Source organism: Brienomyrus brachyistius, chromosome 22 (assembly GCF_023856365.1).
Source record: "Brienomyrus brachyistius isolate T26 chromosome 22, BBRACH_0.4, whole genome shotgun sequence".
In the NCBI taxonomy this organism is placed as follows: domain Eukaryota; kingdom Metazoa; phylum Chordata; class Actinopteri; order Osteoglossiformes; family Mormyridae; genus Brienomyrus; species Brienomyrus brachyistius.
The window spans coordinates 2,492,253-2,509,110 of record NC_064554.1 but is presented as its reverse complement, the minus strand read 5'-3'; the positions used below and the strand labels follow the sequence as shown (position 1 = coordinate 2,509,110).

General features: G+C 44.5%; 1 protein-coding gene and 1 non-coding gene across 12 annotated transcripts; both read right to left on the bottom strand.

Moving 5' to 3' along the window:
- Positions 1–1,469: 1,469 nt before the first annotated feature.
- Positions 1,470–12,489, bottom strand: LOC125717772 (uncharacterized). 11 transcript variants are annotated; one of them, XM_048991024.1, is made up of 4 exons: positions 12,280–12,489; positions 3,447–3,618; positions 2,427–3,131; positions 1,470–2,393 (listed from the first exon to the last, which is right to left on the bottom strand). In XM_048991024.1, the coding sequence occupies exons 2-4, from the start codon at positions 3,534–3,536 to the stop codon at positions 1,842–1,844; spliced, it is 1,347 nt and encodes a 448-aa protein (XP_048846981.1). In that variant the 5' UTR covers positions 3,537–3,618; positions 12,280–12,489; the 3' UTR covers positions 1,470–1,841. The 11 variants fall into 11 exon arrangements, with proteins under 11 accessions (XP_048846981.1, XP_048846982.1, XP_048846980.1 ...); XM_048991025.1 differs by having other exon boundaries at positions 3,447–3,576; XM_048991023.1 differs by having other exon boundaries at positions 3,447–8,926; positions 12,280–12,487.
- A 786-nt stretch (positions 12,490–13,275) lies between these two features.
- trnat-cgu (transfer RNA threonine (anticodon CGU)) lies at positions 13,276–13,347 on the bottom strand. The gene has a single exon. It is a non-coding gene; the product is annotated as a tRNA-Thr (tRNA).
- Between the last annotated feature and the right edge of the window lie 3,511 nt (positions 13,348–16,858).

Here is a 16,858-nt window from a genome sequence, read left to right as displayed (position 1 = left end):
AGCTTTTCATTACACACCTGCCCATCCTGATATTCTAGTTTGAACCGACTGCGGATCGGAGAGCACGGAACCAGGCACTGAGGCCGTTTGGACTCACCCTTGAAGCGGGAAGCTTTATTCGTTATTCACGTCGCATATAATCGCAGCTTGTGCACATACACACGTGCTGAGAACTTCAACCCATAGCAGTTTTTTGTGCATTTATACTGCAGGGTGTTTTATAGGAGTAGGTCAGGTTATTAAGGGTACAACAGGAGGACTCCTCCCGGGATTTGAGCTGACGCCCTTTGGGCTAAATGTTTGTATTCGGAATCACCACCCCCACATATGCTGCACTTGTGGGGCTTTTCACGTCCCCAAAAAAAGCACTCATTAAAATCATTAAAGTCTGTTCCCTCTTATTAGAATGAATGAAGATTATACAACTGTAATGCAGGTAAGCGGCATTCAGTCATGGAATGGCCAGAGCTCGGGTGCGCTGTTCGTATTAATGGTAAGAAGGTTTTCAACAGGCATGTCAGAGGCACAGCATTCCCCTTATGCCAGCCAATGGTACGAAATGAGTCACCTGTCATCCCTCCCCCCACGCCCCAAATGTGTAATCCTTGATTCAGTTTGATCACAGGAGTCTCCCAGCCCTGATTTATCTCTTACCAGCCACTTTTCCATCCTGTTTTTTTGCCTTGTGCACCTCAAGTCCAGTGGGTCTTTATTGTCAAACCATCCAAATACAACCCACAGCATACAGCAGCACGAAATAACGTTCCCTGGGACCGTGGAGCAGCATATGTACATGAAGTATAGAAACTGTAAACTAGCCGAGTGCTTCGCTCACTTGTTTGAGTGACTCAGCAGTGAGCTGTGTTCCCACTGGCTTTCCGGCTGAAGCTCCAGACACCTTGTGTGTGTGTGTATGCTGTGTACATCAATACTGTGCATAGACATTTAAGCCCTTACAGTGAGGAATATGTCCACTATCAAGCCGGGCTGCTGATCAACATTTTGTTTGATTAGATGCCATGAGAGGTCTGCAGTACTTATGATCAGAGCACTTACCCTGAATCTATGGACTAGCTTGCATTTCCTCGCACACGTCTCGAAATGTGTTAATTGTACCGTGTGTGAGAGGTTGTTACATTAAAATATTCAACCGTTTGGAAAATTCTGGAGTTGGATAATAGCAGAAGGGCAGATTGGTCATTATAGTCTTGAGCTTATTTTGAAATTTTGAAACTTTGTTTTCAGATAAATGAAAACTAATCTCTGCTTAAATCTTGTGAAGTTTGGCGCGACCTGAAGTATATTCAGGAAAGTTTTCTGTGATTCATGTAGAATCATACGAATCATATTTCAATTTAAATCCAGAAATTTGCCATGAATAACAAACATTGTATGTGTGCCCGATCCGCGGGTAAAGACGGGCAGGTAGGCAGGCTGGAGGTAGGGAAGGACGACGCAGGCAGGCAAAGGACGGGGAAAACTGGGGATTTATTGGGGAGATGACTAGGGAACATTATAACAGGAACACAACGTCAATGACCGACAAGAAACCAACGTAAGACACGGACTGAAATAGACAAGACTGGGCGAAAATAATAGGACACAGCTGGGCAAGATCGGGAAAGCACACGTGGATAATCAGGGGGCAGGGCGAGGGACCGAGGAGGGAGCTGGAGGGAGAACCAGGGAAGGGGACGAGGGAGCTGGAGGGGACCCTGGCGAGGGCAAGGAGAGGGGGGGAGCCGCAGCAGGCGGCGACGTCCTCCGACGCGCCAGAGTTAGGGGAACCGCAGGCGACGGAGGAGCCGCGTCCGGGGAACCCGCAGGCGACCGACGAGGAGTCAGAGGAGGGAGCGAGGCAGACCGACGAGGCCTCGGAGGGGGACCCGCAGGCAACAGCCGACCTGGAGGGCCAGGACCCGTAGGCGCTGACCGAGCCCCAGCGCAGGCAAGGGAGGGCGAGCCAGGAGGGAGGGCGAGCCAGGGGGCAGGGCAGGCGGGACCCCAGCCCTGCGTCTGTGTCCTCTCCCCTTCTTGGACACAGACATTGGGGCCCTAGGCTGGGGTCGATCTCGCTGGGGCGAGGGAAGAGGAGTCACTAAGAAGGTCCCCGAGGGGTCCCATTCCAGCTCCTCTACCTCCAAGGAGGGCGGAGCGGTGGTTGGACTGTCCGGGACCTCCTCGGGGACTAGGGCAGGAAAGACTGGAGCTGGGTCAGGGACAGGAGTGGGGCCAGGAACAAGAGCCCCAGGGGGCACAGTCATTTGAGGCGGAGGGAGCGCCTCGGGCGTGGGCGCGGGAGCTGCAGGCACAGGGAGCGCCTGGGGCGTGGGAGCTGCATGCACAGGGAGCGCCTGGGGCGTGGGCGCGGGAGCTGCAGGCACAGGGAGCGCCTGGGGCGTGGGAGCTGCATGCACAGGGAGCGCCTGGGGCGTGGGCGTGGGAGCTGCATGCACAGGGAGCGCCTCGGGCATGAGCGCTGGAGCTGCAGGCGGAGGGAGCACCTTGGGTGTGGGCGCGGGAGCTGCTGGGGGAGGGAGCGCCTGCTCGGGAGCTGCAGGCGGAGGGAGCGCCTTGGGCGCGGGAGCTGCAGGCACAGGGAGCACCTCGGGCATGGGCGCGGGAGCTGCTGGGGGAGGGAGCGCCTGCTCGGGAGCTGCAGGCGGAGGGAGCTCCTCGGGCGTGGGCACGGGAGCTGCTGGGGGAGGGAGCGCCTGCTCGGGACCTGCAGGCGGAGGGAGCGCCTGCTCGGGAGCTGCTGGCGGAGGGAGCGCCTGCTCGGGAGCTGCTGGCGGAGGGAGCGCCTGCTCGGGAGCAGCGGGCGACGAAGGCGGCTGCTCGGGCTGCACAGGCGGCAGTGGAGGCGGCTGCTCGGGCTGTGCAGGCGGCAGCGAAGGCGGCTGCTCGGGATCCGCAGGCGGCAGCGGAGGCGGCTGCTCGGACTTCGTAGCAGGGGCCGGAGCTCTCCGGACCTGGATCAGCGTCCTGAGATCCTCTGCCATTCTCTCCAGGTTGCCTGGAGGAGAGGTGGGCGAGAACGTGGCGAAGTCGTGCTGCAGCTGCTTGGCAAGCTGGTCCTCCTCTGGGGAGCCCTGTGCGGCCGGCTCGTCCATCACCCTCCAATAAAGTCCCTGGAGGGTGAAGTATTGATTAGCGATGGCTGCGGGCGTAGCCAGAGCCACCAGCAGAGGCGTAGCGGTTGCAGCTGGCAGAGGCGAAAGGAGCGCCTCGGGCTGGGCGGCTGCAGGCGGCGGGACAGGCGTGGCCCCTTTAAGCCTCCGAGGCACACGCGGGATAGCGTCCCGTACTGCGCTGGCCCCCTTATTAGCCAGTCGCTCTGGCTGGAAACAATACCGCTCGAGGGGCGGCGGTCACTCCCCGGTAAGCGGCACCGACTCTCCGAGGAGGAGGGGTTCTTCCTCCTCGATGTCTGTCGGGAGACATACCTTGCCGAGGGCGCAGGCTCCTAGGCTGACCGTCGGCTCTTCGAGCTTCCTCCTTCTCATCTGTTTTTCCCTCTTGTTTGGGTCGGTCATTCTGTTACGATCCACTGGTAAACACGGGCAGGTAGGCAGGCTGGAGGTAGGGAAGGACGACACAGGCAGGCAAAGGATGCAGCTGGCAGAAAATAATAGGACACAGCTGGGCAAGATCGGGAAAGCACACGTGGATAATCAGGGGGCGTGGCACACACGAGCCGGGCATGACAGTATGATTATATGATTATAATATATAATATTATGTTAAAGCTGATTGGGTGTCATTGTTGACACATCACAGCACACAGTTTACAACAACAAAATGTGTCCTCTGCATTTAACCCATGTGTGACAATGTGACATACCTGGGGGCAGCTAATTCAGCACCCAGAGAGTAGTGCCTGTGGGCAGTACCCTCGTCAGGGTACCTCGCTGGTCGGGGATTCAAACCAGCAATCTTTCAATTAAAAGTGCATGTACCTAACCATTAAACAACCACTGCCCTAGCTTCTGCAAATGTCTTACGAAGGTGCATTGAATGTTCTATGAATGCATTATAAATGCATTATGAAGGTGCAGTTAAAGCAAAGCGTTAGCATTTATTAAAATGACTGGCAATGGAAATCGTTATTCTACTTCCTGTTTCAATATGTTAAGGGGCAAAGGCAGGCGCCTATAGCTAAGCGTCCTGGTTTTATGAGTCCACCGAAATCCTTGGAACTTTCAGGAAAGCCCAGAGGCTTTCTAACCCCTGAGCCTGTCTTGCTCTGAACATTTTTGTCGTCAGCTGTAACACACACTTCTTGACCTATCACCCTCCACTTGAACCCTGACACCCTTAGGTATTTGTTAAGCATTCAAAAGCGTTTCATACTTTTATTTCAATGATGACACACTGGTGACAAACTCCGCCATATATATTGGTCATTGGGCAATGGGTTCAGTAGCGCTGAGGGCCCCTATATGTGTTTTTTGGGCAAGTAGGGTGGGCAGTTAGCCAGCGAGGGGTGTGGTGGGAGTTGTGTCATGATTAGTGACTACCAGAGCGAATGCAGCCAACGCTCAAGCACTGCCAAGCCAGCTTGTTGCCCCTGAGGGACGTTGAATTGTGAGCTTTTCTGTTCTCCTAAAATATAACATGCTTTGCGTGCTGCGGGGAACATCAGGAGTCGAATGTCAGGGCCAGAGGTGGAAATTTCAGGTCCAGAAAGTAGAAATCCAGATCAGGATTTTGTTTCAACCAACCGGTGGAGTACTCTGTAACTGTGACTCTTTTATGCTCAACTCTTTGGTTGAAAGGAAATCACGGTCTGGATTTATACTTTCTGGACCTGAAATTTCCACCGCTGTTCAGGGCTGAGGTTGTCTCCCCTTTGCTAGATCAAGCCCCATTGGCCGAGATCTTGTTTTTGCACCTTAGCAAACAGTAGTAACATTTATTCATTAAGCTCCTTTCCTTTCACAGTAAAAAAAACACAGTCACAAAGTGATGTACAAAACTAGATAGCAGAAAAACATAAAAAAACGAAGAGTAATGTAAAAATAGACGACAATGCATAGCAATCTGCATTGACTTATCTACTTAGAAGTTTTCTGCTCAAAGCTACAGTAACGTCATCATGACTCAAGCATCGGTTAAAACTTTAGCGTACTTTCGCAACAGGACAATTTGCTCTCAGGGTGTTTTTAACGCAAATGCTCATAGATGTCATGTCCGTATTTTACAAAGTTGTCTATCTCAGGGGCCAGAATCTTGCTGTCAGCGAATGCACCTGACCTAAGCAGTCCTGCTTACTTGCCATTCTCTTTTCTTAGGCAACACTTGCACTAGTTAAAGACCAAATTCAAAGGGTTGATTTATAAATGTAGGAAAAGTCGATTGGAAAGTCTGATGAGAAATAGAGGATCTGTTTGCAGGTGTGTTAAAACTGAAATGCTCCACTGTAGTACAGGGCGGCATGGTGTTGCAGTGGTTAGCACTGTTGCCTCGCGGCCCTGGGTTTGAGTTTCTGCCTGGGTTCCATGTGTGTGGAGTTTGCATGTTCTCCCCATGTCGTCGTGGGGTTTCCTCCAGTTCCTCCACCCCACAGTCTGAAGACATGCTGAGGCTTATTGGAGTTACTACATTTTTATGTGTGCGTGACTGGTGTGTGTGTGTGTGTGTGTGCCCTGTGATGGTCCTGGGTTGTTCCCTGCCTCATGCCCATAGCTTCCAGGATAGGCTCTGGACCCCCCGCAACCCAGAAGGATAAGCGGTTTGGAAAATGGATGGATGGATGGATAGTCTATGTTACAGTCTATATGTTATGTATATTACATGTTAATTTAAATGATACTTAGTATGTGAAGCAGTTTTTTGCCACAACAGCAAACCAAATTCAGAATTGATATCTACCTGGACTTGCAGAAGTAGTACAATGTTGCAGCCAGCTGATAATGATTGCAGCCAGGAAGGATTGCATCATTGACACCCATGCAAATTTGGGCAGTCCAACATTAAATTGGTTTCTTAAATCACCAGTATTGCAATATCGACTGGGGTTCTGTTTTCTAATTGCCTGTGATTCAGAGGGGCTGAGCTGAAACAGCAGAGGAATTTTTGGGCAATTTGGTCTATTCATGTAAATATAGTTATTGTTTCTGCGGGTTACTTAAGGCTAGAGTGTCTTGCTGAGTAATAATTGGTTGCAGTCGACAATCTGCTTTGCCAGAAATTAATCAACACCTCCACCAGAAAGCCAGGGGAAAAAAAAGTCATGGGTCCACCAAGATTCTCTTTGCTTAGGTCAGTTTAAGACCGAAAGTTTTAAAACACTCTCAAAGTGCCTGTCTTGCTTCCACAGCCTCGTCTGACCATTAGGTCACTGAAGTTGTTTTGCCTGAGCTGAAAATGTTTCAGATTTACTTAATCAAGTTTGTTTTTAAAGCACTTATGTGTGAGGCAAACATGGTTCTGTTTATTTTGGACTTTTATTTCCGCCTGCTTTGGGGAAAAAGAAAATATTTTTTGTTCGTATGAACACATTTTTCAGTTTTGCGTTTAACAGATAGCCCAGTTTCTGCCACACTTAAATTATCGGGGCTTGTGAGCCTTTGTGAGCAACGGTTTATAAAGGGACTGAGAAGGGAAGCACAATCATTTGGTGACTCACTGTTCTCGTGCTGCCTTTCAAGTGAATTTCTAAGTTCATTAGAATCCATCTTCTAATTTGGATGCCACTACAGTGATACCTCGGAGGCAGCTGCCGGAGAAGCGACGGGACGTCTTCGCGAAAGCCTGCGGGAACAGGCGACCGAACGCTCCGTAAAGCCAGGCGCTCTAAAAAGCACTCCCGTTACTCTTTGTTCTTTCTCTTTTGGGCCGGACTAGAGGATGCACATGGCGTGAAACCGAGGCTGATCGGGGTGCGCCTAAAAACACCACAATGATCCGTCAGTGCAAAGGCTGGCTAAATTGTTGCCTGCTGTTAAAACACTAAGTGCCTGGTAACGTTTCAGGACAGAAGAGGAGTCCGTTTGCCCTGACTGGGTTGCTACTCCGCCAATGACTGTCAGCTATAAATGCAAATGCAATGGCCTGATGACGCAGAGTGTCCCCACCCTCCCCCCGCAAGAAATTTTATGCCTGCCAATTTACAGGCATACAGCTGTATTCAAAGTGATTCTAATGGTAACGAGTAGCAAAGCAAGCATGTCGCTTCTATTACATATCCTTTTGTGTTAATAGGAATAGTTGATTGATGACATTGTTACAGGAATAACTAAGGCTATCCATCTTTTATTAAGATCAAATGTGTCATAAATCAGTTTTAAATAGCATGGGGTCCAACCAGGGGTTGTGGAAGTACTGCATTCTCATTTGGCAGAACATGCTATGTTTCCTGTTTATCCAGGTTGTGTTGTAGCTGTACTTAACTTCTGTGTTTGGCTGACACCCTCACGGGTGCTGCGAGCAGCAGGAGCGCAAAGAGGCCCCAAGGGGGTGCTGACTCTCCCACTGGGTGTGGCCCAGCCTCTGGCTTCCCCTGGCTGCCCGTTCCTGCCTATTAGCCTGGTACACCTCTACTTGTTTGCAGGTAAACGGCTCCCATGCCAGCTCACTGGCACTGGGCACTGCATCTAACAGGCATCGAGGACTCCACTGCCAATGGCTTCTGTGCCTTTTTTTTAACTGCAGGTTTTTACTTGCATGTACAGGTGTGAGAAGAAGTGAGACAAACATGTGTTTGTGTGCATATTTTTTTTAATAGTAGCCATTGCTCTTATGCTAATATGATTGTGGCGTGCAGTGAGGTTTTCTCTGGCCAGGACCAATAGCAGCAAAGAGATTACAAATGTTGGCAAGAGGCGTACTACCACCCTGGCACAAGAAACGGTAAAGAGCTAAAGCTAGTCAGGAGATCGCATTAAAAAAAAGAAAAAAAGTTAAATTAATGAGAACAATACTAGGCAGAACGATGCTAGTACTCACAGCAAAGGAATGTTACACTAACGCTAAGAGAGGACTAAGGAAGAGTGATGAGATTAAAGGCTGGAAATGCTAAAGAGAGCAACAGCATCGATAGCGAATCGAAGATGCAAAAGGGCACGGAAAGTGGTGCTTCCTGCGCTGGGCAGTTCCGCAAGTTCTGACAGGTCATTCTCCGCATCTTCCCAAAGCCAGGGCCTCTGCTCTCTCCCAGCTCCAGCAATGGGTAATATGAGTCTTTTAGGAAACAGTGAAATTCCCCACGTGACTCATTGGGGATTCCACTGAAATTTCCATGCAACTTCATTATTCCGGAAGTTGCACTGACCAGTCAGACTAAAAAAATGAAGAAATCTGAGAGCATTTGGGAATATTAGATTTTCACATTTGAATGTTTTCGCTGAATTTAGACATGCATCTGAAATACAATGACATTTGATGTTTAATCATGAGTATATTCTTTTGTTGGTGAGTGTGTGTGTGTGTGTATATATATATATATATATATATATATATATGTGTGTGTTATGAAACATATTGGCTGGCTCCCCCACCCAAAACCAGCTCAATTCCTGTTCACAGTCAGCAGATGGTGGATGGATATGATCCTGTACTGGATGGCTCCCTTTTGGAGATTTAAATTCATTAAATTCAAATTCAGTAAATCAACATTCAACAGGAATAGAGAAAATTGACAATTTAATTGTCGGCGCATAAAACAAAATTATTTCATAGCACACTTGAAGTTGAAACATCTAAACACATTTTAAACAACATCATTTAAAACACAGGCCACCGTAAATGTAATTGGGAATGCAGGAATCCATATAAGGTCTGCGTTGCTGTACAGTCATGTGACTTGCCTTGTAAATTGAAGTAAATGGTGCACATGAGCATGTGCTGGCGTGCTAATGTGGCGATGGCCAGCGGGGTCAGGCGGGTCCCACAGGGGGGCAGGCGGAAGCTCCTCAGAAGATGGCTGAACATTGCAAGAGTAATAAGGATTTTTAGGGGCATTATGACTGGTTCCATGAAACACAGCTGCCCCCAAAAGTCCCTCATTTTTCTTGCTGCCTCTTGGGTGCCCCCCCCAACCTGTTACTCCATAGCCCCTTCACTCCCGGGGCCATTAGTGACTCTAGAGTCAATGGGTCAGGGAGCAGTTGGGGAATTGTGAGGGGGGGGGTTCCCAGTTTCCAAGGACTGGAAGTTACCAGGTCGAACTGTCAGCCGTCCAACAGCTGTGAACTTTAAGTGGGGAAAAAGACGGGAACAGCTTTCTTTCTCTTCAAAACCGGCACGCCAGGGTTTATAAATTGCGCATATTAAAAAAATAGGACTTGCATTGGGATTTGCGCAGAGGTATGAAAAGGGTGAGCGAGTTCAACCCACTCCGAGGCAGTTTGCAGCGTGTGAAGCAAATAGGTGAACAAACTCAAACTGCAGCCTTAAATACTGGCAATAATTTAGTAGTGACAATTAACTCCTTCTGGTGGGTGCACTTGCTGTTCAGAGAGGGGGATCCCCACCCGGCGCTGTTCACCTTCACACACTCCCCGCAGGCCTTAACGATCCCCAGTGTGTCGCGCATCTGACTTCTTTGCAAAGCCTGGCTGACAAACGATGGTGCAGAGCTGCTCGGTTAGAGAGATCAGAAGGGACAGTGCTGTTTGTGAGACGCGGCCCAGACCCACTGGGGGATCCCGGGCAGGCGGTCACATGTGCCATAGTATCTCATATTTAATCAGCTCGCTATGTCAATTTCCCAGAATTCCTTAGTTCATTGTGCTCATCCTGTGCTACTTCTTAATGATCTAGGGTGAATTTCCAGTACTTACGAACAAAGTCGTATTAAGAGCACTTTGGGAAACTCAGCCCTAGTCTTTAGGTTAGGAAAACTGTATCTTAAACTTATAAATCTTGTGATTATGATTATTATTAATAATAATATTATGAATAATATACAATTGGTATTGTTTTGTAGTTTCTCTTATTTTGTTTAAAAATGTTATATATGTTTTTTAAATTTATTTTCCTGCTGTTTATATTTAAAAACCCATTCAAGTGTTTGGGTTGTACTTTTTCTGTTCCAGGTTTAAAAAGTTTTGACGTGGCTGAAGAATTTTAGCGCAATTTTAGAAAAGCTCTTGTAAGAAGATAATAAGCTATTTGATTTTAACAGTTGTAAATTATGTACTTTCTAAATAATTTAATATGTAAGAAATATCAAAAAGTTTGTTAAATAATTACAGCTCTAAGCATTTATTTGTTTTAGAGGTCTCCTTAAATGTAACATTATAACGTGAGTTAATATTTTAAAGAGAGTGACCACATTAACCACTAATTTAATATTTGGCATTTACACAATAATGTTCTGTCGTTTTCCTTCATAAATACTGATTGATGAAGAAAATATATTAAGGAATCAGCTTTCTTAAACAGATGTTTGTAAAAAGCATTTTAACACGTCAAGACATAAATAATAAAATGCATGAATAATGTTTAAATATGTCAAAATAGTAAAATATTAGTTGTGGATCCTATTTTTAAAACAGGAAATTGTTCAAATTAATTAAATATAATCATCAATGCCATGCTATGTTACCGTTTCCTTTTAAATTTCACTAATAAAACAATTCCATCGATAATTCCTAAAATAATTACCAGTACACTAAACAGTTATACATTTATGCTTTTAAGTCTTTAGCAAATCGTGTTTAGTATTATGATGCACTAACATTTGCTTCTGTTAAATGACCGATTAAATCTGAATTTCACTTTTCAAGCTTAACAATTAAACATGTGTTTTAATTATTTTACGAATAACTATTAACTTCATTACTTTCATTAATAAAACTTACTATTTGAAGCATATGTAAAGTTTTTAATTTGACGATGGAATGTATAACAATCTGTTTACAATAGGCAATTTGCGCTAATCTTGAAGGCATTTATTTAAGAGGTAGTGAAATTAATTAAAACTATCACAGTTTTATGTAATACTGCGTGGCTCAAAATAGGAAAAAGCTACGTGAGCGACAGACATAATGTCTTTAACATTTAAAAACCGAGAATTCGCATACACTGACTTAACATATATGACGTATTGTTTAATGAACAGGAGCACGACTGGTTTGGGCTTTTTGGTTTTTTTCGCTGCTTCTGTGAGTTACTACAAAAGTGGTAGTTTTCCGAGTGCCTGAAATTACGTATAGCAATGTATTACCCTAAATTAACCACATTACAGAATTAGTCTTTCATCATACCAGGCAGCCCATAATACATTGCCAGTTCAATACGGCGTCTGCTTTATTTGTATTTCTACCACACCTATTGGTCTCTTGACACATATTTGAAATGTCTGCTTTCAAAACATTAATTCGTAATTTATAAGTCACCTGCGAAACAATGGTTACTTGGAATGGTTTTAAATAGTTAGATTTGGCTGGTATTTTATGATGCACTGGGGTATTGAATCTATTTTTATACTCTAGAATGAAAATCTAAATTTATTAAAAAGAAGAGAGTCTGACAGCGATTAGATATCACGCTGTTACGCAGGTTGAATGTTTCTCGGAGACAAAGAACTTGATCAATTCTCTTAAAGACACACCGTCGATGGTCACATGAGTCAAAAACTGGGACTTTGTAGGCCAGTTGAGAGAACACAGAGCACTCACCTTGCCCGCAAAGACCCAACCTCAGACACATTCCCAAAAGGCTTCTTCTGAATGGCAACCACCTTACGTGGGTCAAATGAATGGATGTAAAGTCCCGATCAATATAATATGTGACGGACTTAAACCGAATCTAGTTAGAAAGTCATCTTTAAAAGTCCATTTCCATATAGTTACCCTATAAGAAAAAACAGAAAGTATTGGGGCTACTGACCGAATGATATACCGTATGTTGTGCATTATCTGAAACTCTCTCGCATGTTCCGTGCAGAGAGAAAACCAAAAGTAATAGCCCAATTTACATTTCTTTCCTAAGAAATATACCATATAACGGCTTTTTTTTCCAGAAACGATCACACGCTCCATTTTTTTACCTTCACACTGACACCTCTCGCTGCAGTTTCCTCTCATATATTAGGCAGTCTGTGCAATAAAGAATTGCGTACGACGAGGATGAGATGGGTACCGAAGCTAAGTTCACTATATGTTGCGGCTCGGTCCAACCTTTCGATCATTCGCGATCTCACGCGGATGTCGAGTTTGGCAATACGATCCTTTTAAAGAAGCTGCAACATGTTCAGAGAAAATGATGTTTGTAGCCTATTGTCCACCGAAACGGAAGAAAATGTTAATTCCATCATAGCCGCAAAAATACCTGTTTCTTTCTCAGACGTTTTTAAAATCATGGAAAGTTCTCCGTCCCCTTCATGCATCCGCATGTGTCAGTGACGTTATCCTTACAGATCCGCTTCGTGTCTGCGAACGTGCTTGTCATAACTGACCAGTCAGACTGAGTGCAAGTCGTTGACTCTTTCTGGCGCAAGCAAACTCTTCCCTCCCAAACAAGGAATTCTAGGTAGCAAACTGATTACTTTGTCGGCGCCTCTCCAGACTTTTCCGTCTCTGTAAGTAATTATTGAATAGATTAGTGTTGCCACCAGTTGGAAAACAGCGGTGCTGCACCATCTCCTAATTTATTTTTACTCAATAGCCTATAGTACTGCACGTGTTTTGCAAATGGTAAATGATTGTCTTTCGGTATAACATTCTTCAATTGACAATTTAAAGGTTATTATAGGCATAAAAGTTCACCATTAGAACGACAGATTAATATTACAATAACAATAAATCGTATTAATATTCGGCGGTAGCAAAGATCCAGTAAAATAAACCATGCCTGTATAAGTGTCAAGTTGTTTAAATTGATCTGATTGTTTGAACCTTACTGTTACGTTATGTTTCTTCCTAACGAAATTTAAATGAATTTATGAATTTAAAGAGTCATTCTTAGAATAGGCCTACTAATTCGTAACTGGATACAACCTGCTTTTCGTTTTAAGCGACTCCTTGTGGCGAAGTAGCAAACAGTGTATTATTTGCATAATGCATAAACAGTATGCATCTTATTTAATTCCTTTGATTAAGCCGAAAATATTTCACTTATCGCAACTTTCACACAACACTGTTATAAATACAATGAAATTAATAAATTGTAATTAGTTGCGAGATATTTTTCCATGAAACTGTATGAAAAAAATATAAAGATACATTTTGCGTAGCCAAAATACGTTCGCCGCTCCATTGAATAGACTGTTGTGACACGTATTTGACAGATTTAAAAAGACATGTAACGCGATTTTTTTCCCCAATAAGGCACGGACGGGGTTCGAACCCGCGATCTTCGGTTTACGAGACCGACGCCTTACCACTTGGCCACCGCGCCTAACGACAAATTTGCCGCTGGTTTTGATTAACTGACATTTCATAATAAATGTTTCTGCTTTTTTCATATATGAATGCATATGAAGAGTGAAAGGCATTTTTTGTAATTTTTTGTTTTAAAAATAAAATAACCAATCAAATACTGACAGCGCTGATCTTATTACTTGACCGTCTCTTCTTTTCCCTGTAGTAATGTGATAGGCACAACAAGTATCCAGGGCAGCTTATAGCACGTGGGAGTCATTTGACACCGATTTTAAAAATAACTTGCGCATATGTAACCGCTATTTACTTCCGATAGGTGTAATGCTTTATGCATGCAAGTTAATTCAGGTTAATTCACATAAATGCGATAACGATTAATGTGAAATCATACCAGCATATTATTATAGCAACATTACAACCAAGCGGGTGAAAACAAAAGAATCCTCAGAATCAGACTGCGGTATCATAAACTTAATCCCCTCAGTTTTCACTTGCATATGTTTAAGTGCAGAAATGTTATTCTGCCGTCGTGTGCTAAAGTTTCGTAGGTGGTAGCGCTTGTATGATCTGCTAAACGGTACCCATAGTCCCAGCGGTGAGTGGGCTGTTTGAAGCTTACGGACACCTGCCCGTTGTTATGCCGAAAAAGGCATCCCTGCCGTAGAATGCATGCCTGTCTCGGGAGCGCGCACCGCTGAAAACAGCGAAACGAAAGCTCTTTTTTGTAATGCGTAGAAATGATCGTTCCTGTTTACTTAAACTCATAAAACGCACGTAACACATCACATGACGTTGTATTTTGTTAAAATACAGATATATAACACAAAACAAATAAAATAGATCGCTGATCTGAAAACGCTTTGTTACTTAATGGGCTGTCACTGTTAATATCGATTCAAAAGTTCAAAACAGCAGACATTAACGTGGCAATATAAAGCTTGTTACATTATAAGTGTGTATCAGATGCACAGCAACACTGTTTTTTCACGAAAAAAAATTTGTTACTCAATCTTTTTAAAATGTCTGGGTCTTGTTTTAATTAATGGCTAAAATAGTGTTGCACCATGTAGCTCAGATGACACTGACCTGTCTCTAAATTGTATTAGTTAGACGTGCATGGGGTTAGTGCAAATATAATGATGAAGTTGGTGAGGGGATATACTTTTTTCTGTGGGGGGGCAGCGTGTGGCTTGATTGGCTAAGCCTGTATCCATGTAATCAGAAGGTCACTAGTTCAAACGCAGCCTCAGCATGTCTGCAGGTTCTTCAGCAAGGCTCTTAGCCCTCAGCTTTCTGGGTGTCCCACCAGATGGCTGCCCTTTGCAAACAACTTACTCTATAAATAGGGAGGTGTAAAGACAATTTCTCCATGAGTGTCAATGAATTATCTATTATTATTATTATTATTATTATTGTTGTTGTTGTTGTTGTTGTTATATACTTGATGATGGGAGCTAACCAAATCCAAAATCCAAGGGGATGCCTTTTTCGGCAAGCACCTGTACTGTAGCTATGCAGCTGAAATTTGCACAGGTAACTTAAAACTCTCTCAAATACAAAGTCCCAAAGGCACTTGGTGATGGGAGCTGCAGAAGTGCAAAATCCAAGGGCATGCCTTTTTCGGCAAGCACCTGCCAGAAAAGGCATCCCCCCTGTTAAAAATGGCTGTACTGCAGCTACGCTGCTGAAACTTGCACAGGTAACTTAAAACTCTCTCAAATACAAAGTCCCAAAGGCACTTGGTGATGGGAGCTGCAGAAGTGCAAAATCCAAGGGGATGCCTTTTTCGGCAAGCACCTGCCGGAAAAGGCATCCCCCCTGTTAAAAATGGATCTACTGCACCTACACTGCTGAAACTTGCACAGGTGACTTAAAACTCTCTCAAATACAAAGCCCTTAAGGCACTTGATATTGGGAGCTGCAGAAATCCAAAATCCAAGGGGATGCCTTTTTCGGCAAGCACCTGCCGGAAAAGGCATCCCCCTGTTAAAACTGGCTGTACTGCAGCTATGCAGCTGAAATTTGCACAGGTAACTTAAAACTCTCTCAAATACAAAGTCCTAAAGGCACTTGATGGTGGGAGCTGCACAAGTGCAAAATCCAAGGGGATGCCTTTTTCGGCAAGCACCTGCCGGAAAAGGCATCCCCCTGTTAAAACTGGCTGTACTGCAGCTACGCTGCTGAAACTTGCACAGGTAACTTAAAACTCTCTCAAATACAAAGTCCCAAAGGCACTTGGTGATGGGAGCTGCACAAGTGCAAAATCCAAGGGGATGCCTTTTTCGGCAAGCACCTGCCGGAAAAGGCATCCCCCCAGTGAAAACTGGAATAGTTGGAATAGTTTTATTAATATTTTTTATTATAATTTGCAAATATAATCTATGTCTTCTTTACTGCAAAGAGTCATACTTTATGTGTAATCTAATGTGGCGATTAAAATAGTTAGTTTTCAGCCAATATAAAATTTTGTAAAATGTCTATTATGTAATGGCTTGTGCTTGTGGTATTATATCTTTGTATGCTTGTGGCCACAGTTTTTCTACTCAGTGACTGTGCCTGGTCCTTACCTGTTGTGATGCAATTTTTAGTATCTGTTGCTATATTACCATTTGGTCACTGACAAAGGATAAGAGCCAAAACTTTGAAACCAGATAGTCAGGTGCCCAGAGTAATTACTGCCATAAAGTTGTCACATGTATGGAGAAGCCTCCGGGGAAGGCAAGAGAAAACAATTTTACCAAACGAATAATGCTGGAAATATCTAGTGGTGGGCTTAGAGGGCAAAGTATTACTGCTGATTAATTTTTTTCCCACCACAAATGTTGCCTTACGATAGTATGCACTGTGCGCCTAAATCGTCCAGAGTTGCGGTGGCTGTACTCTTCAAAGTTCGTATTTGCACATAATACAATAACTGTTCTATATCCCAAAAAAAACTTTTTTAATGAGCACATTCCACAAGAAAGTTAACGCTTTCGCTGCTATACAGAAAGCTACAAATTATACTAGATTGTAACAAAACTAAAAACAAAAATAAAGTGATACAATAAACCATTGCAAACCACAGCTGCAAAAGAAAAACATTTTGCTTCCCTATTTTATAACATTATGGATATTTCAGCACACAACACATAAGTTCTGTGGAAAGAGCGAAATCCCAGATGGAAGGCAAGCAAAAAGCAAAGTCGCAGAATATTCCTGCAGGAGCGCCCATCGCACCCAATTTGGAGAAGCCCAGCTCAGTGAACGGGGCAATCCCCCCCCCCCCCCGCCGGGCGGACAAGAGGACATGTTGCGCCATGTTTCCCTACCTCTGACCGCAAAAGAACCATGTTGTGAATGTGGGTACTGCCCTAATCCCAGTCAGGTGAATACTGGGTCCCCAGAACCTAAGTTGAATCCAAATGGACCTAATTTTTTTAGATTACAGCATGACTGTTCCCCAAAACTCCCAAAGTCACGTCTAAGCGGAACCAGACAATTTCAGTAAAAATGCTCTATATTTTAATATCCCCATCTGGGTCCCC